Below are 26,860 nucleotides of genomic sequence, written 5' to 3' on the forward strand. Positions count from 1 at the left end.
AACGAATCCTACAAATTATGCTATTTCCTATTGTTATCGAACAAATCTCAGATAATTCAGTGTAGCATAACTATGCTGCTCTGATTAATTATTTATCAGGACGATAATTTTAAATCCTGTTCACGCAATTCGGGTCGCACTTCTCTACAAACTTGTTTTCGCTCGTCTGCGGCAAAGTTTTGAATTTCGTCACTTGAGTTGATTGGGCAGTTTCCGTGGGTCCTCTCACCGCGTCAGACGTGCCTTCGGTCACAGTTTCAGTAATAATGACGGAAGTAACGAAAGTGAATCCCGATCTCCAAAGAGAAAGGGACAACTGCACATTTAATGTAACAGAATTGACAAACTTGATTGATGGAGGTGCACAGAAAACCGAGGAGAGGAGAAAAAGAGGTAATTACTTTTGTATCTCTGGAGACAGTCATTAAGTTAAACAAGTCAGTTATTATTGTTGCATGATGCCAAGACTCATAATTATATTGTAAAACTGAAGATACTTGCCTATATACAATTTATTTTTATTATAGTACCATAGCTTCAATTATTACAATGTAAACATGTTTTTACATCCATCCATTCTTTTATTGCCTACTTTATGCAGAGTTAGACAAACATAAGTACTGACAATTTATATAATTGTTTATTAGTACAGAAATCAATGGCTGGTTATTTAAAAAAAAATGTGGGTATTTTAATCAGTAATTTGAAAACACAACAAGCCAAAAGTTTTACATTAACCGGCTATATTTTATATTGAATGAAAGAAGAAATTATACAATTAGCATAATGTACATGTTATGATAATTGTTAATTTAGAATACTTAGTAACAGCCATTAACACATCACCTTTTATAATGAAAACCAGCTCCATTTAGACGCACATGCTGCATAATTATGTTTTTATAGTTCAACATTTATTTTTAAATAATATCTAACTTATCGCGTATATATATATCTTTACTTGAAAATAATTGTAGTGTATAACTGGCCTTATGAACCGATTTTGCATGTACAACCAGCCTTAAAGTTTGTAGTCTATGATTGTTCATTATTTTAGTATGTGGGTATTTTTGCACTTTGTAATTTTTCCTCAGTCACCCGTTGACCACGAACGCTGTAAAGAGTTCGAAACGTCGGGATGTATTATAAATTCAATAGACGCGATATAATCCGTTTTCATAGTTTTATTTCATGAGTAACTATCGCGGTAACCGAAGACAATATTAATATCTAACTTTTTTTAACAAACTGTATTATTCTCTTAACCACTTTATTCTTTAAGTGTCATTGCAAAGGTATAGTACGATTACGATTTTTAAGTAGCCTAAATCGTAGAAAAGTTCCTAACTTAAATAACATTTGAGCATTAAAAAAAACTATATACATAACACATACAATTGAATTGAAAATTAATTGTAAAAAGCCTCCATTTCCAAATTTCTGTTAAAATCCTTGACCCAAACGCACAAAGGTTGCATGTCATTGTTATCTCCGCAGGGACAGAATCACTCATTACTTATGTACAACGCTAATAATGTAGGTAATACTTATAAAGGAACAGGAGAATGGACCCTCTGATAAGAGTAAAGGCTTGGTATTGAAAGATAATAATTACTTGAACATAAAAGTGTTGTGAATCATGTGATGACAGTGTGATTTTATTTGTCATTAAAATTCTAATAAATTTAATCAATACATTAGACATGCATGTTACATTTGGATAAGGTCAACACTACCTAATCTACACTATCACACAATCAATTTGCCAGTCATAATAAATGACTAAATTTACATTAAAAATGGCACCCACTCCATTTTCCTCGCATTGTCCCGGCATTTTTGCCACGGCTCATGGGAGCCTGGGGTCCGCTTGGCAACTAATCCCAAGAATTGGCGTAGGCTCTAGTTTTTACGAAAGCGACTGCCATCTGACCTTCCAACCCAGAGGGGAAACTAGGCCTTGTTGGGATTAGTCCGGTTTCCTCACGATGTTTTCCTTCACCGAAAAGCGACTGGTAAATATCAGATGATATTTCTTACATAAGTTCCGAAAAACTCATTGGTACGAGCCGGGGTTTGAACCCGCGACCTCCGGATTGCAAGTCGCACGCTCTTACCGCTAGGCCACCAGAATTTTAATGACAAAAATGGCACTCACTCCGATTTAAAAAAATGTATGAATTGGTGGGGATTTATCTGCATCCAACCCAAGCTATAAAATAAATAAATTAATATTATAGGACCCCTTATAAAAATCGACCTAGTCCCACAGTAACCTCAATAAGGCGTGTTGTGGGTACTAGACAACAATATATTCTTAAAAAAATTAAGAAAATGACTTAGACCATTTTTTCTATGACATCAAAGATTTGTTTAACCTACCCAAAAAATCAATGGAATTTAATAATGTGTTTAATTGAATAATTTAATCCTTATATTTTATTAAATTTTAATGTTATATACGAACTGAATAATGCTTGACATGTATTATTTAAAAATATTATGAATCGTGTCCGACTCGCACTTGGCCGGTTTTTTAAATTGACTCTTGTTTTGTTACAGAGGAGATGGTACTCAAGGAAGGTATTCACTTAGACGAAGTTCCGTCCGAGTACCTAAGTCACAAGGAGAAGTACGAGCTAGCAGTAAAGAAAGCGTGCTACCTGTTCAAGATGATCCGTCGGCTGCAGGAGGAGGAGAACACTGGCATGGAGAACTATCAGTAAGTTACATCAAATAAAATATGTTTAGGATAGGGGGTACTGTCATAGTAAATTTTGTACTGCCATCTATCGACACACGATTAAAACTAAAAATATCAAAAAATGTATATATAAACGATTTTTTTATTTGTTTTTATTATTTTTATATGATTTTGACCCATGTTCTTTCACTGATATGCGTTAAAATTGTTAAATAACAAACGAAACCGTCAACGACATCTAAACGAGAATAGGCCAAAGGTTGGTATTGGTGGTAGCGCCGTCTGTGCGAGAATCAAATTTTCTTGATTTCCGAGGCACGTTTTTTCCTTAGACTTTATCCATCTTATACGGAGTTATATAGGTCTTTGGTTACATTAAATATAACTATTAAATTTTAAAAATTAAAAACCCCCATGCCAAAAATGCCTTACATCATTTTAGAAAAGAGCTGATACTGTTCAAACTGCTGGATCGATTTCTATCAAACATAGCTAAGAACAACCGCAAGGAAACTCTTTCACGTAAATAAAACCGCATCGAAAAATTTTTTTTTATCTTTAAACATAAACACCCCTCTTTTTGAGCCCGATAACGATTTTAGAGCAAAAATGTAAAATTAATAGATTTAGTCGTTGAAATTGTACACTTTTTGTTACGTAATATCTAAATAATAAGTATTGGCACGTCTTCTCATCTTGCCTTTTAATAATGTGGTCGCGAGCGTGCGTCACCGGTAATATACGAGTATATGACGAGATTGACGAGGTCACAGACGAGGTGCAGTTTTTAAAAATTCATCAAAAAATTATGGTGGTAAATTATACAAAAGGATGTATAAGAACAATTTCAGCAAATATTGTAGATTGTTTAAGTGTCCAAATTACGTTGAAATTAAGTCGATTTTCAGAGAAAATGTTACTTGTTTTGAAGTAATTTCGGGAGAACATTGATTTCGTCTAACTTTCATTTACACTTCTCCAAAGTCATAATAACAAAAATCTAATCTATTAAAAGGTGCAAAGGATATGTGTTATACAAAATTACCATTTATAGCAGTCCAAACTTTACGAAATTACAAATACGACCGACAAAATTAGTTTAACGCGCGTTTACCTAAAATTACTAATTTAGTGAGTCTGTTCTCAATAAAATTTACTATTAAACGGGAAGATGAGAAGATGTGCTAATAGAAACTAATACTTGTTATTTTTATTACGTAACAAAAGGTGTACAATTTCACCGACTAAATCAATCAATTTTACAGTTTTGCGACTAAAATCGATACCGGGCTCTTAAAAATAATAAATAAATATTATGGAACAAATTGACCTAGTTCTACATAGGGTTGCCATCCATCCGGGTTTCCCCGGATTTGTCCTAGTTTAGAGGGCATCCGGGGAGCGGCCGGGCCGGGCTTCATTTGTAGTCCGGGTTTAAAAGTTTAAAGTCTTTGGCCGCCCGCTGCGACACGCGCGGCTCCGCGACACGACGACAAACCTGTTGACATGTCCGGGTTCTGAGCTCTAAAATCCGGGGTTTTCACGCGTCTAGTCCTGGTTGCCAAATTTTAGAGATGGCAACCCTAGTCCTACATAAAAGCTTATGTTGTTAGCACTAGTCGACAATACATATAATAGATAGATATAGTATAAATACAAAATCCATACCTCAGAAAACATCCGTAGAAAACATCCATAACTCAGGAACAAATATTTGTGATGAACACACAAAGGCATGGTCACTACCGACTCGGTTAGTAGGCCGTTAACTAATTACATTGATGAGTGCTGGTTAGTTGATGCCCCTAAACTTAGGCTAGCTGCCAGGCGGAAAGTATCTAGTGTTGTCCAGAAAAGTACCGAAATTCTATTAAATTTTAATTCATAGCATACGTAATTGAATGCATCACATTTTAACAAACCACTAACAAACCAAAATAGTCATGCAGCAAGTGTTTCATCAACACAAACATTGAGGTTTGTCTGTTACAAACTTATTATACCGCGACTACGCGATTATCGGAAGTGCGCGCGAATTTTACTCGTGCGAAGGCGCGATATTTATTAATCTGTGGCGCGATCGAACATATTGATTATTGAACTCGAAAATTGGTCGCGCGATTGTCAATTAGGACTCCTATCATATAGCGATTAATCGCGCGTTCGCACGAGTAAAATTTTTATTTATTTAATATGTAATATTAGCACTAACAGATGGTTTATCTGTTACATGCTAACACTCCGATTACATTTATATTCGCGCAAACTTGCGACAACCTTAAAGTTCTCGCTGATTTCTTTGTCTGAAATAGAATTTATGAACAGTTCAGCAAGATATCGTGTTGTCGAACCTTATTGATAACAAATCACGGAATGGTAATTAACGGTCTTTATCTATTAAGACCTCGATTTATGTCGTTGTTAATGAAATATATATTATTTATATTTGGATTTAGTACAGTTTATCGACTTCTGCGCGGGCAGAAGCTATTCCTACCTAAAAAAACCGGCCAAGTGCGAGTCGGACTCGCGTTCCAAGGGTTCCGTACGTTACACAATATAAACAATGTATTTTTTATGTGAAATGTAAGTGAAATGTGTTTAAAAAACCCGTAGGGGTCGAATCAAAAACTAGTAATTAACTCCGACTCACGCTTGACTACACATTTCTAATAGGTTTTCCTGTAATCTATAGGTAAAAACCTATTTTATGTATTTTTTTCAAAATTTTTGACCCAGTAGTTTCGGAGATAAAGGGGGAAATGGTCATTTTTTGTATATTTTCTTGAATAACTTCTAAACTGTCCTAAAATTATAAAAAAAAAATATTTTAGTTTCTCACAATGATCTCTTTCATTTGATATGTAACACGATATAGTTTGAAAAACTTTTTTTTTTTTAATTTTCTCATTTACCCCCTAAAAGTGTGGTTCTCATGTTTAAATTTTATTTGTTTACGTTACATGTCCATCTTTGGGTCACAAACTTACATATGTATACCAAATTTCAACTTAATTGGTCCAGTAGTCGGAGAAAATAGGCTGTGACAAACGGACAGACAGACAGACGCACGAGTGATCCTATAAGGGTTCCGTTTTTTCCTTTTGAGGTACGGAACCCTTTTAGATGTTTGTTTATTCCTTCACACAAAAACGATGTTAACGGAATTTGATGAAATTTGGCATAGGTAGTGCAACGACTTGTGCGGACGAAATGGGCTGAGGCTACCATAATATAATATGTATTATTTATAAGATAATAGATTCAGTAAGCAGTTAGAGTTTGACCCACCACAAAAGGTCGATGACAAACAAAAATCTAAATGACAAGACAAAACAAATTTGCTGTCGATGTCGACCCGAGGGTTCAATTCAACCAACATATGTTATACAGGCTGTTTTTATCCGACAATATTCATTATTATTCACAACGACGGGACTTAATTAGCCAGTCTTCTCCGAGACCACGGGGACAACGCCGTCAACGAAACGTCGGAGGTAAATTTAAAACTTATTTTACGCGATTAAGTCCCGTCGTTGTGAATAATAATATGTCTATGGTTATTCTGAAATCAAACGTCACATGTTTTTACCGATGTTAGTTGCAAACGTCGGTTTTTTGAGCCGTCTTTAATAGTTCGTTTGTTGAAATCTGATTAGTTATACGGGACGGCGAACGTAAATGAATCCTTCAAATGTCGGTAACACTTAGGTCGGGTTGCACCAAACCGTCTGTCACCGTTTTAGCGTTCGCAAAATTTTATCGTATGGGAAGTTTCATAGTTTTCTGCTGCTTGACGTTGATCAGTCTGTTAATCACCAAACTGTTTGTCATAAAAACAAAATGTTTGTTAAATATTTCGCTAATTTTTTTGTATGGAAAGTTTCATAGTAAACCGCCGCGGCGCGCCGGGTGACGTTGATCAGTCTGTTGTGTGCGGATGGTGCAACTTGCCCTTTGTGTCACTTGCACGTTGCACCATCCGCAGTTTGCACTTGACAGACTGATCAACGTCACCCGGCGAGTCGCGGCGGTTTACTACAAACCTTTTTATACAATAAAATTTAGCGAAATTTTTAACGATGACAAACAGTTTGGTGCAACTTACCCTTAATGAAACGATGCTACTTAATAGTAAACAGTTGTTAAATGTTAATACATTGTGAACTGAAACTGACATACTTATCAAGTTATCATCAACAGACTAAATGCCTCAGCCTCAGCACAGGCTTCTTATCGCAAGAGTGGTTTTTTTTATACTACGTCGGTGGTAAACAAGCATACGGCCCGCCTGATAGTAAGCCGTCTCCGTAACCTATAGACGCCTGCAACTCCAAAGGTGTTACATGCGCGTTGTCCTAACACTCCGCACCCTCGTTGAGTTCTAGTTCCCAACTATTAGACACCGTCAGTGAAAAGAGCAAAATTAATAAAAACCTAAATCGGTTATAATAATTCGAAAACCGTGCAACTTTTACTGGGATCGCGAACATTCTACCACGAAACCATTCCACTATTGTCTCTAACCTTTTTTTGTTTTCGGAGTGGGAAATGCATTTACGCACCGTCCCCCCGGCCGCGGGAAGGCCATTGATGGGGGGATGTGTGGGACTCGCCGCTCCTGCCCCTCTCAGCTGGCGAGAGGGGAGGGAGAACTTGGCCCTACCCACTAAACCCACTCCGGCGTTTCACTCTCTTTGCCGTTTGCGAGAGCGCCATGGGATCGAGTACACTTCACTCCACCATGGATTGTCTCTAACCTAACCAATTCTTTTGTCAACAGAGAAGTGCTCGGCGGTTCCCTAGGCTCCGCCATTCTCCGCGATGGTTCCCCCCTCACGCTGCATTACGTCATGTTCATCCCAACCATCATGGGGCAGGCCACCGTGGAGCAACAAGTACTGTGGATCGGCAGGGCCTTCAATTGCGATATCATCGGCACTTATGCTCAGGTAACGTTAATATCTGTAGGCTCATTTTTAGGGTTCCGTACCCAAAGGGTAAAAACTGGACCCTATTACTAAGACTCCGCTGTCTGTCTGTCCGTCCGTCTGTCAGTTGAAATTTTCACAGATGATGTATTTCTGTTGCCGCTATAACAACATATACTAAAAACATAATAAAATAAATATTTAAGTGGGTCTCCCATACAACAAACGTGATATTTTTTGCCGTTTTTTGCGTAATGGTACGGAACCCTTCGTGCGCGAGTCCGACTCGCACTTGGCCGGTTTTTTGAGTTGTAGACCTCGCAAGCCCCCATTTTGAAAAATTGAAAAATTAAATCGATAAAAAAATAGTAAGTATCTAAATACCCGCGTATTCATGCGCGTTTGATCGCAATCCTATTCTCCCATATATAAGCCTCCGTCTAAAAAGTATCCTTTTCAGCCAGTTCATAAATCATAAACTTAAATGACTCGAGTAAAAATTCTGAACGGATGTGAATGGGTTCATAATATCCTTATATAATTTGCCAACCAACGGACAAACATTCACATTTTATGTAACAATTATTTAATAACAAGCCGCCTCTTGACTTTATGTCAGTTTCCTTTCACTTTTACACTACTCAGCCGATTTTGTTGAAATTTGAAATGTAATACAAAACTGACTGACTATATGTACCGACGATCATAATATAAATTCGTGTAAGGACAATACAAAACTTAAGTCCATGAAATAGACAAAAGACTAATGATCTCGTTTTGCGGTTTTCATATATTTTGAGACGATAAGTGACTGCGATGAAAGATATATGTACGCAAGATATGTAGCTATAGGTATACAATTACAAATTTATTTACATACAAGATATATACAGTGGTACTACGTAAACGAAATTAATAACTAGCTTAAATCTAAAATAGGCCCTTGAGGCATTGTACCAAGGATGCTGGCGGCATTTCCCCGCTGTATCGCAATGCTGATACGTTGTGCGAGAAAACCGCCAGCTCTTCGGTCACCAGTTACGTCAACCAGACGCTTCGCGATTTCTGCAAACAACTTATGCGCGCTGGGACCCCATGGACCTAGAGTTTCAACTCCAAATGGAACGAAATGATAGGTATACATATTTGCCAAGTTCGGTGGGCCGTTATTTCCACAAAACTTTCTTGACTCGAACGCTTTGTTTAGGAGTATTGTACTACTTAACCACCCTTTAGATCACTTATAATAATGTTCCAGATTTAGTTAGGTACTTATAATTATCCAGAGTATCACCACAGAATAAGTAATAGTATTTTCATACAGAACGGCCACGCACCGTCCCGCCCCGATTCGAATTACCTCGCCCCGCGACACCAGATTAACGATTCGACCTTTTGCCGACCGCTCAGTACTGTTTTTAAGCAACTTACACAGTGCCGCGTCTACAGACTTGCCGTTCACACATAGAAACGCAAGTAATTTTTGATGTATAGCGTGTCTGCCCTGTGGTATCACTGTGTCAGTTTAACTTATTGCCTAATTGTATATGCTGATAATGAACTGTGTTATTGATATAGGTAATTATTTGTTATAGACGGAGCTAGGACACGGAACGTTCATCCGCGGGCTGGAAACCACCGCCACCTACGACCCCGACACCAAAGAGTTTGTGTTGCACAGCCCTACTCTTACTTCGTACAAATGGTGGCCTGGTGGATGTAAGTAATACAGAATATATATATTATTATTACACTAAGATTGTTAAGCTAACCATATACAGGTTGGCGGGGTTGGCTATAAAATCAGTGCATTCCCGTTGCCAGGGAGGTTTTGGGATTATACTTTTATTATGGCACCAACCAAAATGTATGAAACAGCCAAATTTTTTTTCGCGATTTCGGGGTTGGTCCTATAGTAAAAGTTGCTCAGTATAATCCCAAAACTTCCCTGGCATCGGGAATGCACTTATTTTTTAGCCACCGTGTATATGTGTAGGTCATGTTAGATTTTTTATTACCGAATTTCACCAACATCCAAACAACTTTACTTACCAAAGTTATCGTAAGAGAAATGATCAAAAAATACAAATGCGCAAGTGTGCGCCGAGCTGAACCAAGCTGAACGTAACACCTAGGTACGCTTCGCTTTGTCGTCAGGATGTTTAGTATGTATTATTTCTTTTGCGTTAATAACCTACTGCGGTAATCAAAATCCATAAGAAACGCAAGAGTGGCTATAGTTAGTATCTTATGACACCAACATTTTGACTTACCAAATGTCGTGTACAATCTAAAATTTTGTTTTAATTTTTGTCCCCAGTGGCCCACACAGCAAACTACTGCATAGTAGTAGCTCAACTCTACACCAAAGGGCAATGTCACGGCATCCACCCCTTCATAGTTCAACTACGCGACGAAGAAACTCATATGCCCCTCCCTGGTATCAAGATTGGCGAGATCGGGGCCAAGCTTGGCATGAATGGGACCAATAATGGGTTCCTTGGGTTTGATAAAGTGAGGATTCCTAGGGAGCATATGCTGATGAAGAATGCTAAGGTTTTGGAGGTGAGTCTAAGACAAACATTATTCGTATTATCGGCCTCTGGCGTGGCTCACTCCGCGATTTCGTTGCGTCGCTACAAGTACATGCGGCCTACACCAATTCTGGTGTCTAGCTATAGTAGTTGCCGCGCACCGCTACGGAACGGACGCCTGCTCGCGCTGCGCCACCTTGCGGTCATATCTGTTTTGTGACGCGTTTTGTTAGAGAGTGAACCTTCTGTACCCAGTGTGCTAATACTAATTATATGTTTCTTCCAGGATGGCACCTACATGCGGGCGCCAAGCTCCAAACTAACATACGGCACCATGATGTTCGTGCGAGTAGTGCTCGTCAACGATGTGTGCAGTTACGTGGCGAAGGCCGTCACTATCGCCACCCGATACAGTGCGGTGCGCCACCAGTCGCAACCCAAACCTGAGTGAGTCCTCTTTAATATTACAGTTATAGTAAAACATACTCCAAGCTAACCTACGGCGCCATGATGTTCGTTTGAGTAGTGCTCGTCAACGATGTATGCAGTTATATGGCGAAGACCGTCACTATCGCCACCCGATACAGTGCGGTGCACCACCAGTCGCACCCCAAACCTGAGTGAGTCATCTTTAATATTACACTTGTAGTGGAACAAGCTCCAAACTAACGTACGGCACCATGATATTCGTGCGAGTAGTGCTCGTCAACGATGTGTGCAGTTACGTGGCGAAGGCCGTCACTATCTCCACCCGATACAGTGCGGTGCGCCACCAGTCGCAACCCAAACCTGAGTGAGTCCTTTATAATATTACACTTATAGTAAAACATACTCCAAGCTAACCTACGGCGCCATGATGTTCGTTTGAGTAGTGCTCGTCAACGATGTATGCAGTTATATGGCGAAGACCGTCACTATCGCCACCCGATACAGTGCGGTGCGCCACCAGTCGCACCCCAAACCTGAGTGAGTCATCTTTAATATTACACTTGTAGTGGAACAAGCTCCAATCTAACGTACGGCACCATGATGTTCGTTTGAGTAGTGCTCGTCAACGATGTATGCAGTTACGTGGCGAAGGCCGTCACTATCGCCACCCGATACAGTGCGGTGCGCCACCAGTCGCAACCCAAACCTGAGTGAGTCATCTTTAATATTACACTTGTAGCGGAACAAGCTCCAAGCTAACCTATGGCACCATGATGTTCGTGAGAGTAGTGCTCGTCAACGATATATGCAGTTACGTGGCGAAGGCCGTCACTATCGCCACCCGATACAGTGCGGTGCGCCACCAGTCGAAACCTAAGCCTGAGTAAGAACTTTTTCTATAAAGTTGACAGTGTCTATCACGAGTCACTTGGTTATTGCTGCAATTCTAAGCTAAAAAGCAGTATTTTAATGCATACATGTATAGCATGTACGATTTCTAAGATCAAGTTCGCCATACATTTACTATGGCGTACTTGATCTTAGAAAAACGGACGGACTATACTTAAAATCTTAATCTGTAAGTTTAATTTTCAAGTTAATTTGTTTTTGAGATATCGGGTTTTAGCTAGGAGGGCACATTGGGTTTCCTGTTCAAAATGCAATCTTAGTTTTTAGGATATCTTTTATGTTTGAGAGCTGAATCAATAAACTAGACCAGCCATTCCCAAAGTGTGCTCCGCGGACCCGTAGGGCTCCGCAAAGCCTCTGTGAGGACTCCGCGAGAAAAAGCGAAAACAAATCAATAATCAGCTCTCCTATATCTCTGATCCACAGTTAATTTGAAGAACGATTTTTTTTATTTAGGGCTCCGTCAAATATTTTGCTTTCCAATAGGGTTCCGGCGCCAAAAAAGTTTGAGAGCCGCTGAACTAGACAATGTTTAACTTACTAACACTCGTACGTACTAGCAATATAGTCAAATCGTCTATATTGCTATTGAAGATCTGAATTTTATATCATTTAAGTTACACCTTATCAGTAACAGCACGGAGTCAGAAGATGGATAGGGGAACTCTTTGGTGCAGGGTTCGAAAGGATAATTATCGTGATTTTTATCCCTGATAATTATCGATTTGATATAACCTAAAATTTACGAAGATTCTAAGACTAGATTTTAAAATTTACTAAAGAATTCAAAGAAAATAAATATAGCACCATCCATACCTGGGATAATTATCCGATAATTATCGCGATAATTATCAAAGACTATAATTATATGGATAATTTCGAACCCTGCTTTGGAGGCTACTAGTAGACCGAGGGGTCTAGTAAATCGGACTCATATTATTCGTTTCAACGAGTTCTTTTATTTGGGGCGTTAAGTACAGTCGCTAGTAAACTTCTATTAGAAACTTATTTAGCATTCTCTTACAGCGAACCAGAACCCCAGATCCTAGATTACGTGACCCAGCAACACAAATTGGTTATCGGCATAGCTACTGTCCACGCGCTTCGTCTCAGCGCCTCTTGGATATGGAACATGTACAACAATGTGACAGCCGAGTTAGATGCCGGCGACCTAGAGAGGCTGCCTGAGGTAAATAGCTCTTATTCATCCACATTAAGGGAGATATTCAAATGGGAGGTTTACAGCGAACCAGAACCCCAGATCCTAGATTACGTGACCCAGCAACACAAATTGGCTATCGGCATCGCTACAGTCCAAGCGCCCCGTCTCAGTGCGTCTTGGACATGGAACGTGTTCAACAACGTGACAGCCGAGTTGGATGCTGATCTAGATTCCCGAGGTACTCCCCCGAAACACAGATTATATAATAGTTCATACGAACAGATACTTATCTCTCAAAGAAAACGCAAATACCTACCGTTTTGATACCTACACAAAAATACAATGGAGAGACCTTCAACGCGCCGCTCCCCGCACCGCGCGCGCCGTCACAACGCTAGGGTTGCCGACGCTTCTTTCAAATACTTAGGTGTCTTAGGTAGATATCTTATAGGTAAATGTGTCGTAAAAACATTACCTACATCTTTAAAACAATTTAATAGTACCTACGTAGCTTGTTTTTTGTTTGAATTGTATTTTTGGAATTTTATTTCTTGACATGTCCCGCTATTATTTATGTGCTAATACATAGTTTGTAAGATTTTTCTAACACAATATCATATTGTTATAGAAATAAATAAATGAAATGAATGTAACTATCGTAAAAATAATAACAGTAGGTGTAAGTACCTATATTGAGAATGTCTACTTACTTTTCCTCATCCGTCGAAAGAGGAAAAAACTATATTTTTTATTTGTTTTGTTGTTTCTGCATCCATCTACACTACAAGCTGTGTTATTTGTTCGTGACGAAGACATTTCTTTGGCATAGCGCGCGGTGACGTGCGTGCGTGAGCGCGTGTGGCAACCAACTGGATAGCTTGAGTCCCGCCGGCGGGAAGCGAGTCGTAGGTATAAATCCGAGCTCGCGCGAAGAGTTCCATAGGCCTGCCCGAAATCTATTCTCTACCTTACTCCCCGATATTAAGATTGGTATTTGAATGGGCAGTTTGGAGCTTTGGGAAGATCTCTACATTTACGATTCCTTTTTCATTACACGTGCTCGTATATACGAGGTCTAGATATTCTTTAGGATAGCTCAATTACTATACCTAATTTCATTACTTATTTTAATTTCCAGCTACACGCCCTATCGTGCTGCCTGAAAGCCATAAGCACTTCGGACGCCGCCGAAAACGTAGAGCGATGCCGTTTGGCCTGCGGTGGACACGGATACATGCTAGCTTCGTCCTTCCCTCTCATGTACGGCATGGTCACCGCCGCCTGCACTTATGAGGGAGAGAACACCGTAATGTTGCTACAGACTGCCAGGTGAGACTATTATACAGAGCAATGCTGTCTGGCCTGCGGTGGACACGGATACATACTGGCTTCCTCCTTCCCTCTCATGTACGGCATGGTCACCGCCGCCTGCACTTATGAGGGAGAGAACACCGTAATGTTGCTACAGACTGCCAGGTGAGACTATTATACAGAGCAATGCTGTCTGGCCTGCGGTGGACACGGATACATGCTGGCTTCCTCCTTCCCTCTCATGTACGGCATGGTCACCGCCGCCTGCACTTATGAGGGAGAGAACGCCGTAATGTTGCTACAGACTGCCAGGTGAGACTATTATACAGAGCAATGCCGTCTGGCCTGCGGTGGACACGGATACATGCTAGCTTCCTCCTTCCCTCTCATGTACGGCATGGTCACCTCCGCCTGCACTTATGAGGGAGAGAACACCGTAATGTTGCTACAGACTGCCAGGTGATACTATTATACAGAGCAATGCCGCCTGGCCTGCGGTGGACACGGATACATGCTAGCTTCCTCCTTCCCTCTCATGTACGGCATGGTCACCGCCGCCTGCACTTATGAGGGAGAGAACACCGTAATGTTGCTACAGACTGCCAGGTGAGACTATTATACAGAGCAATGCCGTCTGGCCTGCGGTGGACACGGATACATGCTAGCTTCCTCCTTCCCTCTCATGTACGGCATGGTCACCTCCGCCTGCACTTATGAGGGAGAGAACACCGTAATGTTGCTACAGACTGCCAGGTGAGACTATTATACAGAGCAATGCTGTCTGGCCTGCGGTGGACACGGATACATGCTGGCTTCCTCCTTCCCTCTCATGTACGGCATGGTCACCGCCGCCTGCACTTATGAGGGAGAGAACACCGTAATGTTGCTACAGACTGCCAGGTGAGACTATTATACAGAGCAATGCCGTCTGGCCTGCGGTGGACACGGATACATGCTAGCTTCCTCCTTCCCTCTCATGTACGGCATGGTCACCTCCGCCTGCACTTATGAGGGAGAGAACACCGTAATGTTGCTACAGACTGCCAGGTGAGACTATTATACAGAGCAATGCCGCCTGGCCTGCGGTGGACACGGATACATGCTAGCTTCCTCCTTCCCTCTCATGTACGGCATGTTCACCTCCGCCTGCACTTATTTGGGAGAGAACACCGTAATGTTGCTACAGATTGCCAGGTGAGATTATTACCCGAAGACCAACCTCTCCACCACACACGCATTAACTGTACAACACATAAATACATATAATCACGCCTATTTCCCGGAGGGGTAGGCAGAGACCACGGATTTCCACTTGCTACGATCCTGACATACCTCTTTCGCTTCCTTCCCTTTCATAACATTCCTCATACTTCATAACATTTCACGGAAGACCAGCGTCGGGGACCTCAAAGGTTCCTTGACATGAAGCTGAGGGGAGACCATTTCAGGAACGCTTTATAACCAGCAATCTATGTTAGCGTCATTAGTTAAGTCTAAATTAAGCGTTTTTGAATAAAGCATCTTCTATTCATACACGCTCGCCGGTTTAGGGTGCTCTTGACCTGGCCTTTCTTCAGGATTTCCCCGATCTGATCAGGGAAAGTCCGCCGAGGTCTGCTCCTTCCAACTCCCAACTGTATATATTATATCATATGCCCCACACGGAACCCCCGCTAGACAACTCTTCATAGATAGTAACATAATGACACTGACATCACAATACCTATTTTACATAATTAAATATATTAGAATGAACATACACTTATTTCCAATAAAGACATTTAAAAGTTCACGTATCACACAAAAACACAAAAATAAGTTGGACTCGACATGTTGCCGACTTGCGAAATCCTCCAAAACGATAACTAATGCAGGGCCGGGTATCTACAATAAACTACCTGATAGTTTTAAAAATATTGAAAATGACCTGACATTCTATAATCAGTTAAAAAAATGGTTGACCACAAAAGCCTTTTATGACATGTCAGAATATAATAATAATGATTTAATCTTAATTTAATTTTATATTTTGTATTTTTATTAATTATTGGAAATTTGAAATGTGTTGATTATTTTTATATTGTATTATTTTACTTTAATTTAATTAATGATTATTTGAATGAATCGATTATATTATGTAAATCCAATTATGACGTGTAATATGAAATATTATTATAAATAAATGAGTATGAGTATGACACTTGACACAAATTGTGACATTTATTATCTGTTCGTAGATACCTGGTGAAGGCCTGGCAGCAAGCCAAAGGCGGTAATCCCTTGACGCCCACGGTGGCGTACATAGCGTCGGCGAGCGCGGGCCGGCGCTCGCCGCCGGCGCCGTGGGACAACACCTCGGGAGGCATCCTCCGCGGCTTCCAGCACGTCGCCGCCGGGTAAGATAGATAGATAGATAGATAAAACATTTATTTGGATGCTGCAAAACACACAATTTTAGTGTAAAGTATAAGTAGGTACATTGCAGTCAGAACAAAACTTAAGTAAATACTTAAGTTAAATTAACAAAAAATTTTTTACTTAAACACGAAATATTAGTTTTTAGTGGTTAGCTGCACGCTGTGTGCATTGCAGCAGCAACAAAAGGGTTCCGACTCAGCTATACGCTCCACTCTATTGAGCGGAGCACTGATATTCTGCCGGAGCCCAGATCACGTTACAGTTAGGTAAATATGACGGTGATAAGTATACGGTACAGTAAAAAGTGTGTAGTTGAGTGGTGTTAGAAAGTTCTGAAATAAAATACATAAATAAAACAGAAAATAAGCATAAACATAGAAATAAAAATAGTAGTGGCCATAAAATAAGAGTGAGAAAGCGCGAAAGGTTCGGTACAAGATCTCATAGCAATACCGATTAGATCCTGAAATCAGCAACCAAAAAGCCGTATGGTATCCCTGTTATGGTAGCCGTATGGTAACGTACCTATTCAATACAATAAAACGAAACCGGCCAAGTGCGAGTCGGACTCGCGCACGAAGGGTTCCGTACCATTACTCAAAAAACGGCAAAAAAATCACGTTTGTTGTATGGGAGCCCCACTTAAATATTTATTTTATTCTGATTATTATTTATCTCCACGGGACTTAATCGCGTAAAATAGTTTTAAATTTACATCCGACGTTTCGAGGACGGCGTTGTCCCCGTGGTCTCGGAGAAGACCACGATAAATAATAAGTGGAGATAAATAATAATGAGTAAAAATCGTGTAAGTTTAAATCAGTATTTTATTCTGGTTATAGCGGCAACAGAAATACATCATCTGTGAAAATTTCAACAGTCTACCTATCACGGTTGATGAGATACAGCCTGGTGACAGACAGACGGACAGCGGAGTCTTAGTAATAGGGTCCCGTTTTTACGCTTTGGGTACGGAACCCTAACAAGTCACTTTCTAAGGATATCACATGTGTTTCCGAGTGTAATCTGTAATATAATAAGAAAAATTAAGTTTAGGGAGTATTTTAAAGTGTAAATCATGATTTAGGAATTAATCGAATGTTTCGTGTCTCGCGATAGAGTTGGAGATATACAAAACTTTGAATTCCAATGTCTATGGTTGACATTCTGTTTATCAATACTGAAAATTCTTCTTCTTCTCGTGTCAACGGTTTCGTATTTCATATTTAGCGGGACCAAAAGGTAGCGACGCTTAACGCCCTGTCTATTGCTGGAAATTAAAATGTATGTATGTTTTATACAGTTTTCCGTTCGGGGTGACAATTTTCGGATAATTATTTCATTAAGAGCCCGTAGTCGATTTGAAAACGCGCGAAGATACGACTTTTACACAGTAACCGAACGCCGGCCGCTGCTTGAAATAACGCGACCGCCTAAACAATATTGATACTTTCGCAACATTATGCGTCACTATAAATTTAATTAGGTTAAAATAAAACTTTCGGTAAATTTGATATAATCGTTTATTACTCTTAACAATTTACCTATGTATTCATATAATACATACAAATTATATAGCATGATGATAATGATTTGCACTAAGGCAATATCTTATATATATATAATCATCTTACTCGCGTTATCCCAGCTTTTTGCCACGGCTCATGGAAGTCTGCTGGGGTCCGCTAACAACTAATCCCAAGAATTGGCGTAGGCACTAGTTTTTACGAAAGCGACTGCCATCTGACTTTCCAACGTTCCAACCCAGAGGGGAAACTAGCCTTTTGTTGAAATTTGGTATACAGATAGTTTGAATCCCGGGGAAGGACATAGAATACTTTTTATTCAAGAACTCACCCTTTAAGGGGGTGGAAATTTGTATGGGGAATCAATAAACGCTGAACCGATTAATTGGATGGAATTTGATATTGTGGAGATAGTCTTAATCATTGGGAAGGGTGTATAATAATTTTTAATTTTTATTTCCAAAGTCATCCTCTTCTCTTCTCCACTCTTCTAACACTCGCTCAACGTGTTGTTGGTTGTACGATGAATACTGCTCAAGACCTGGAACACCTGGAGTGCTTCTGGGTGCAAAGGGTCAGGGGTAACACTCGCTCAACGTGCCGCTGGTAGAGTATGATGGGGAAAACTCAAGACCTGGAACACCTGAAGTGCTGCTGGGTGCAAAGGGTCAGGGGTAACAGTCGCTCAACATGCCGCTGGTAGTGTGTAGTGTACGATGGATACAGCTCAAGACCTGGAACACCTGGAATGCTTCTGGGTGCAAAGAGTCAGGGGTAACACTCGCTCAACGTGCTGCTGGTAGTGTATGATAGGGAAAGCTCCAGACCTGGAACACCTGGAGTGCTGCTGGGTACAAAGGGTCAGGGGTAACGGGTAACACTCGCTCAATGTGCCGCTGGTAGTGTATGATGGGGAAAGCTCCAGATCTGAAATACCTGGAGTGCTGCTGAGTGCAAAGGGTGGGTAACACTCGCTCAACGTGTTGTGGGTAGTGTATGACGGAGACAGCTCAAAACCTGGAACACCTGGAGTGCTGCTGGACGCATCGGATCAGGGGTAAAACTCTTTTAATCTGAAGTTGGTAGAGTATGCTGTAGGCAGGTTAAGTTCTTCAAGACCTGGAACACCTGGAGGGCTGCCAGATGAAGCAGGCACCTGACCAGAGCTACTACACGTTTAACATGCAGTAGGTACTGGGGGTTAAAAGGGGGTGGAAGTTCTGATAACAATAAATGAACCTGAGTTCCACTAAGTACAGCCAGGGTTCATCATCAGCTCTATCTTGGGTACTGCTCTCCCATTTGCTCATCAAGACGTGTCAGAAGACCAAAACAGCGTGTGCCTATATTGCACCAAACCTGAGTTCCACTAGGTACAGCCAGGGTTGGGGTGCAGGGCTGGTAGACCTCCTTGTGGTGTTAAGTCGACAATGCGGTACCTAGGCATAGTCCTTGACAGCCGTTGGACGTTCAAGAAACACTTTGAGGGCCTTGCTCCCAAACTAATTGGAGCGGCGTCGGCACTTAGCCGGCTTCTACCCAACGTCGGTGGGCCGAATGTGGGCTGCAGGAAACTGTACGCGGGTGTAGTGCGGTCCATGGCCCTATATGGGGCGCCCATTTGGGCCTTCTCCCTGACCGCCGAAAATCAGGCCCAATTGCGAAGGCCACAGCGTATCATGGCGGTCAGGATGGTGAGGGCATACCGCTCCGTCTCCTACGAGGCAGCGTGCGTGTTGGCGGGGACTCCGCCTTGGGACCTCGACGCAGCAGTGCTCGCTGATGTTTATTGGCGTGTCACTGAGGCGCGGGCCGAGGGGATCCAACCACCTCTGGAGGAGGTCAGACGGTGGAGACTTGACTCCCGTCGAGTGCTCCTCCATAAGTGGAATGAAAGGTTGGAGGCGCCAAGTGCCGGCCACTGGACTGTCGAAGCCATCCGACCCGTTCTGGAGCGATGGGTCAAAAGAAAGGGGGGGTTCCTCTCCTTCCACCCAGGTCCTCTCGGGACACGGTTGTTTCGGGAGATACCTGTGTAGGAGGGCGGGACGGGAACCAACGACGCAGTGCCACCACTGCGGCGACGCTGAAGACACAGCGCTACACACGCTGGCTGGATGCCCAGCGTGGGCGGAGCAGCGGGCCGCACTCGTGGCCGCAGTGGGAAGAGACCTCTCCTTGCCAGCGGTGGTGAAAGCCATGCTTGGTGGGGAGAGTCTATGGAAGGCGGTGGCCTCTTTCTGTGAGGACGTGATGGTGCAGAAGGAGGCAGCGGAACGCGGCAGGGAGGAAGATCCGACCTCTCAGCCAATGCGCCGCAAGCGCGTGGGGCGGCGGCGGTTGGCATACGACCGCCGGTTACCCCCATAAGGGTCCCTGTGGGCGGCAGGCTCGGGGACGTCTGTCGCCTACGCAAAGGTCCCTGCGTGGGCGGGCGCAAACAAGGCGCCCATTGAGGTGAAGGGGTGATTTCCCCAAGAGCCGGGTCCGAGTTCGGACGGCCGCTGGCGAGGTTGCGGAAGAGTACTTCGGCGTTCCTGGGACCTCGACGTATAGCAGTGAGGCGGCAACAGAGGGGGTTTAGTGGGTAAACCATGGGTCCCATTAGCCTGTATGGGAGTCCCACATAACCATCCCAGGCCCGTCCCTGCGCCTGGGTGGTATGCGTAACGCATTCCCCCTCTATAAAAAAAAAAAAAGGTACAGCCAGGGTTCAGCATCAGCTCTATCTTGGGTACTGCTCTCCCAAGTGTTCATCAAGACGTGTCGGAGGACCAAAACAGCGTGTGCCTATGTTGCACGAAACCTGAGTTCCACTAGGTACAGCCAGGGTTCAGCATCAGCTCCATCTTGGGTACTGCTCTCCTAATTGCTCATCAAGACGTGTCGGAAGACCAAAACAGCGTGTGCCTATGTTGCACGAAACCTGAGTTCCACTAGGTACAGCCAGGGTTCAGCATCAGCTCCATCTTGGGTACTGCTCTCCTAATTGCTCATCAAGACGTGTCGAATAACCAAAACAGCGTGTGCCTATGTTGCACCAAACCTGCGTTCCACTAGGTACAGCCAGGGTTCAGCATCAGCTCCATCTTGGGTACTGCTCTCCTAATTGCTCATCAAGACGTGTCGAATAACCAAAACAGCGTGTGCCTATGTTGCACGAAACCTGATTTCCACTAGGTACAGCCAGGGTTCAGCATCAGCTCCATCTTGGGTACTGCTCTCCTAATTGCTCATCAAGACGTGTCGGAAGACCAAAACAACGTGTGCCTATGTTGCACCAAACCTGCGTTCCACTAGGTACAGCCAGGGTTCAGCATCAGCTCCATCTTGGGTACTGCTCTCCTAATTGCTCATCAAGACGTGTCGAATAACCAAAACAGCGTGTGCCTATGTTGCACGAAACCTGATTTCCATTAGGTACAGCCAGGGTTCAGCATCAGCTCCATCTTGGGTACTGCTCTCCTAATTGCTCATCAAGACGTGTCGGAAGACCAAAACAGCGTGTGCCTATGTTGCACCAAACCTGCGTTCCATTAGGTACAGCCAGGGTTCAGCATCAGCTCTATCTTGGGTACTGCTCTCCCAAGTGCTCATCAAGACGTGTCGGAAGACCAAAACAGCGTGTGCCTATGTTGCACCAAACCTGCGTTCCACTAGGTACAGCCAGGGTTCAGCATCAGCTCCATCTTGGGTACTGCTCTCCTAATTGCTCATCAAGACAGACCAAAACAGCGTGTGCCTATGTTGCACTAAACCTGCGTTCCACTAGGTACAGCCAGGGTTCAGTATCAGCTCAGCTCTATGTATACTAAAACCTTCTCCAGAATGTAACAAACACTTTTCTAAAAACCGCATCAAAATCGGTTCAGCCAAATGCGAGATAATCGCGAACAAACATACATACATACATACATACATACATACATACATATATATACAAACATACGGATCAAACTGAGAACCTCCTTTTTTTTGAAGGCGGTTAATAAACAAGTACTTACAACCCAAGGATTAAAGTTTCTGGTCGCAGTTTACACGCACACAGTACAGCCAAACACGCAACAAATATAACTTTTTACACGGCGAGCGACGCACACAATGATAAATAACTTCGTCGTCGTCGATGCAACGTGCGGAGCCGATCAACAAACGTCCTGCCTCTACCAGCTCCCGCGCGGGACTGAGGCCGCAAGCGCGTCTCACCGATGTTATACCAGTAAAAGGGGAAGTTTTTAAAAAATCGTCAGAAAATAAAAGTTGCAATTTAAATAAAATGAAGTACAGCAACAGTTTAAGTAAACATTGCAGATTATTTGAGTATGCAATCTACGTCGAAAATAAGTAGATTTTCGGAGAAATTGTCACTTGTTTTGAGGTCATTTCTGGAGAAAATTGAATTCGTTAAACTTTCATTTCCTCGAACTCTAAGTCATATAACAACAATGTAATCTGATAAACCTAGAGTACAGAATATGTGTAATACAAATTTACCATTTTTAGCAGTCCAAACTCTACGAAATTTACAAATAAGAGCATCAAAATCAGTGCTTTACACGCGTTTACCTAAACGTCCATCAGAAAAAAATTCATTACTAATTTAGTAAGCCTTATTTCAAAAAATTGATCTGATAAACCTAGAGATAAGAAGTCGTGCTAATAGAAACCAGTACTTGTTATTTCAATTAGGTAACAAAAGGTGTACAATTTCACAGAAGAAATCTATCAACTTTACATTTTTGCGACTAAAATCGTAACCGGGCTCTTAAACTGACTCAACAATTCTTTCATCCAACCGTTTTGCAATTCAAAACGGGCCAAATTCCTCAAACGCTAGAGAATAAAATACCTTCCTCATTCACTTTCATTCAACAAGGCATTCGTTTAAACCATAGACATTATATACAAGTAGTTATAGACATGAAACCGAGCGACCAGGGGTGAGAGAAAGACATATTGTATGATTGACAGTTTCATGTATGGCAGCATAATCCTATTTCTCTTTCACTCTTAAGAATTTCGGTATTTCGCCATCGCCTCCTTACTATGATGCTATAACTCGACCATGAAAAAATGCCCGGTCGGTGATAAAGACAAAGCATGGCACTATTTTGTCTTTCCTCTTATAGGAATCGCAATAAGACTATCTTTCTCTATGAAAGAGTGTCAGGCCCTTGGTTTAAACCAACCTTCTGTATTTTGCAGTAAAATAGCAGCGTGCGTGGTTAACATCGAGAAGCGGCAACGAACCGGCATGTCGTACGAAGACGCCTGGAACATGACGTCAGTTCAGCTCGCCAATGCCTCAGAGGTACGAACTATGGACGGTATAGAAAGGACGACAATCTCTTATGGCAGAACTATTGTAAAAGTGACCAGCTTTCAGCTTTAAATAATAGTTCCTAATCACTCCAATGGCGCTAGTTAGGCTCTGGGACATGAGAATAACATGAACCATATAAGACAAAAAATAACCCGACCAATTTATGTAGGTTGTTTTTGGTAGTACTTCGGTGTATGGTGGCGCCGCCTAATTACTGTTTTTTGATGGACACTTTTCATACATAGAGATTTGGCTCCTTTATATAGTCTCCATGGTACGAACGATTTGCCAAATTGATCTTCTGTCATTTACGATTAAATTAAATAAAACCAAAGAGGATATAAAAGGATATAGCAGTACTGTCATAGTAAATTTTGTAGCCACAGCAAATTCACTGCCATCTATCGACGTACGATTAAAACTAAAAATAAAAATATTAAAAAATGTATTTATATATGGATAAATGATTTTTTATTTGCAATATTTGCATTAATTATTTTTATATTATTTTGACCCATGTTCTTTCACTGATATGCGTTAAAATTGTTAAATAACAAACGAAACTACCAGGGAAAGGAGCACCCGACGGAGACCCCTTTTAGTTGTCCCACAACGTAAACTAGCTATATCTAGAAAGTCACTCGCTGTTGTTGGGGCAAAATTGTACAACTCGCTTCCTGCCGAAATAATTGATGCAAGCGATACAACATTTAAAAAAACTCAGGGCACTCTTAACTGAACTGGCGTGCTATACCATCGACGACTTTGTCAGTAGGGCAGCCAACCCAACCACATAAAAATAGATACGTAAGTTAAGTACCTATATTTGTAAAATGTATACTAAAAATGTAAATTAATTAGTAATAATTTAATATAATTATTTATTATACTGAAAATGACATGTAAAATACTAAATTTTATTAATAAATATCTGAATCTGAAACCGTCAACGCCATCTATACGAGAGTAGGCCAAGGATAGTGGCGCCATCTGATCGAGAATCAAAAGTTCTTTATTTTCGAGGCACGTTTTTTTCCTTAGACTGTAGCGATCTATTACGGATTTATTATCTATCTTTGATAAAACGTTAATGTTCCAGGCCCACTGTCGTGCGTTTATCCTGACCACATACTTCAGTGAGACCGAAAACCAGATCAAAACCGTGTCTCCAGCTCTAAGGACGGTTCTACTTCAGCTGGTCGACCTGTACGTCGTGTACTGGGCTTTACAGCGCGTCGGAGATCTGCTCAGAGTAAGTCCACGGCTGGGTCATAACGTGGCCGTTATTAGGCCCACTTACACCATCCTTTTTTTTGAAAGGTAGCCCATTGGGGGGCGGTATGTGGGACTCGCTCCTCCTCTGCTAGTCAGAGGGAGAGGAGGAGAATACCCACTAACATCCCTTGCGGCGTTTCACTAGCATTCTAACCACGACGCCTCCCCATACACTTGCACCATCCCACTAACCCGAGGTTAAGCGGTTAAACCAGTGTCAAATTGTACTGGTAACCATGGTAACTCCAGGTTTAACCGTTTAACCCCGGGTAAGTGGTATGATGCAAGTGGCCCTTATTTTTTTCTTTGTCTTGACTGTCAGATTACTACATAAAATTGTAAAGATGGGATCCAGGACAGTAGATAGCCAACCCCGAAGGAATCTGAAAACAATATGTTTGTGAACAGTTCACGTCGATCTCTGAGCGCGACATCGAACAACTGCAGAGCTGGTACGAAGAGTTGCTCATCAAGCTGCGAGTCAACGCCGTGGGACTTGTCGACGCCTTCGACATCAGTGACGAGGTGAGGAAAATACTCAATCAGACATGGCCACAACATGGCAAACAGAGGGTCTCCTCTTGTTTCCCATAAAGTTTAAAGTATTGTTTGTCCGAATTTCCGTTATTTGATTTTTTTACGAAACGCGTAACTTTTCAGGATTGCCATAAAACAAACCTAACCTATCTATACGAGAACCTTAGGAAAATCCTGAAAAGTTAACGGTTTCAGAATTATGACTAATGATAATATGACAATCATTACATTATGACTTTTAATAATTATGTCAAACAAAGGGACCCCGGCAAAACAGAGCTATACGGTCTTATTGAGAACAATAAGACCATAGCTCTGTTTTTATCTCAAATACTGTGTCAGTTATGGTAGTTAGTTTGATTGGTCAATTTACTGCCCTGTACTATATGCCTAAATTACCATATTACCAGTAACTATACGTTACTGTCTGCAACATAAGTATGCGACGCACGGAATTGCATAAATACCATGTAAGCAATAATAGTCTATAAATAACTAATGTTTAGATTTACTTGCTCTCTCTTTATACTTGACTACCGATAATATAACACATCTACGTTATGTTTTTTATAAACATTTATTTACATACAAGATATATACAGTGGTACTACGTAAACGAAATTAATAACTAGCTTAAATCTAAAATAGGTCCTTGAGGCATTGTACCAAGGATGCTGGCGGCATTTCCCCGCTGTATCGCAATGCTATGTTTACGTTATGTTTGGTTTTACTTAACAACTCCATTTGGCTCTCCGTACCAACTTATCTGATGGCGACCCTATGACCATCTTGCTTATGTACCAATTTTGTACTAAAACGACGGATGGGGTGCAACTATTGGGGCCCTTAGAGTAATAAAAGTAGGCTTTGCGGAGCCCTAAGGGTCCGCGGAGCACACTTTGAGAATGGCTGGTTTACAAATTAAGACTTTCTTTGCCGACGATGACCTAATGTCTTAAACCTTATTTTTTACGCAGATATTAAAATGATTGTCCAATTATCCCAAAGTTTCCAATCCTGTCATTTTAGTATGGTAGATGATTGGATAGTAAATTGACCAATCAAACTGTCCTAGAAGATCTGGGATATAAAAATTCGAAATTACAGGCGAAATTTGTGATAATTTTAATTTGGTGACTTCCAGATCCTGCACTCCGCGCTGGGCGCGTACGACGGGCGCGTGTACGAGCGCCTCATGGAGGAGGCCCTCAAGAGCCCGCTTAACGCGGAACCCGTCAACGAGAGCTTCCACAAATACCTTAAGCCCTTCATGCAGGGGAAACTGTGATCTCAACTCTAACTTCACGGTGATAGAGTCCAAAATAGCTTGCATTTCAAACCTAAAAAAGATTTAGATAATATCCGCTCAACCTGTTAATGAATTTTCACAAATACCTGAAGCCATTCATGCAGGGGAAGCTGATTTGAACTCTAACTATAAAGCGTTAGGGCATAAAGTAGCTTGAGGATTGAATATGTCGATAATACATATAGAGCGCGTCAGGGATGTTAGCGGAAGCGCGGGTAGACTGCTCCTATAGTTCGTTTTTTTTTAGCATTAGAAAAAAGGTAAACAATCTTGACGTGTCTTTTTATTAAAAAATATTTAAAAACGCTTTAAAAAAATTAGTTTATATTACCAAAGAGAAACTGTCACTGTTTACTGTCATAAATTTTGTAATCACAGTAAATTTACTGCCATCTATCGACACACGATTAAAACTTTAAAAAAATTGAAAATGTATAAAAATATCAAAAAATGTATATGTACATACATATATATATATATATTATGGATAAT

The 26,860-nt window shown here is 41.5% G+C and overlaps 2 protein-coding genes across 2 annotated transcripts in view; one reads left to right on the forward strand and one right to left on the reverse strand.

Annotated features, from left to right (window-relative positions):
• LOC134756073 (probable peroxisomal acyl-coenzyme A oxidase 1) overlaps nt 1–26,860 on the reverse strand; it is a 119,100-nt gene that overhangs the window by 71,607 nt on the left and 20,633 nt on the right. The gene's annotated exons all lie outside the window — the stretch shown is intronic.
• On the forward strand, nt 165–26,759 carry LOC134756085 (probable peroxisomal acyl-coenzyme A oxidase 1). Its single transcript, XM_063692894.1, has 13 exons — nt 165–393; nt 2,563–2,722; nt 7,488–7,656; nt 9,231–9,354; nt 9,956–10,200; nt 10,456–10,616; nt 12,534–12,696; nt 13,808–13,998; nt 16,218–16,376; nt 23,130–23,235; nt 24,347–24,499; nt 24,931–25,047; nt 26,204–26,759. Exons 1-13 carry the CDS (start codon nt 267–269, stop codon nt 26,345–26,347), a joined length of 2,019 nt encoding a protein of 672 aa, XP_063548964.1. The 5' UTR covers nt 165–266; the 3' UTR covers nt 26,348–26,759.

The sequence above is a fragment of the Cydia strobilella genome, chromosome 3, assembly GCF_947568885.1.
Source record: "Cydia strobilella chromosome 3, ilCydStro3.1, whole genome shotgun sequence".
NCBI lineage: Eukaryota > Metazoa > Arthropoda > Insecta > Lepidoptera > Tortricidae > Cydia > Cydia strobilella.

What these genes read in the sequence shown, in the direction of transcription:
- LOC134756085 (XM_063692894.1), top strand. Translation starts at nt 267, where the DNA reads ATGACGGAAGTAACGAAAGTGAATCCCGATCTCCAAAGAGAAAGGGAC. An exon ending in ATGTTGCTACAGACTGCCAG is followed by an intron (nt 13,999 to 16,217) that starts GTGAGACTATTA and finishes ATCTGTTCGTAG; the next exon opens with ATACCTGGTGAAGGCCTGGC. An exon ending in GCGTCGGAGATCTGCTCAGA is followed by an intron (nt 24,500 to 24,930) that starts GTAAGTCCACGG and finishes GTTTGTGAACAG; the next exon opens with TTCACGTCGATCTCTGAGCG.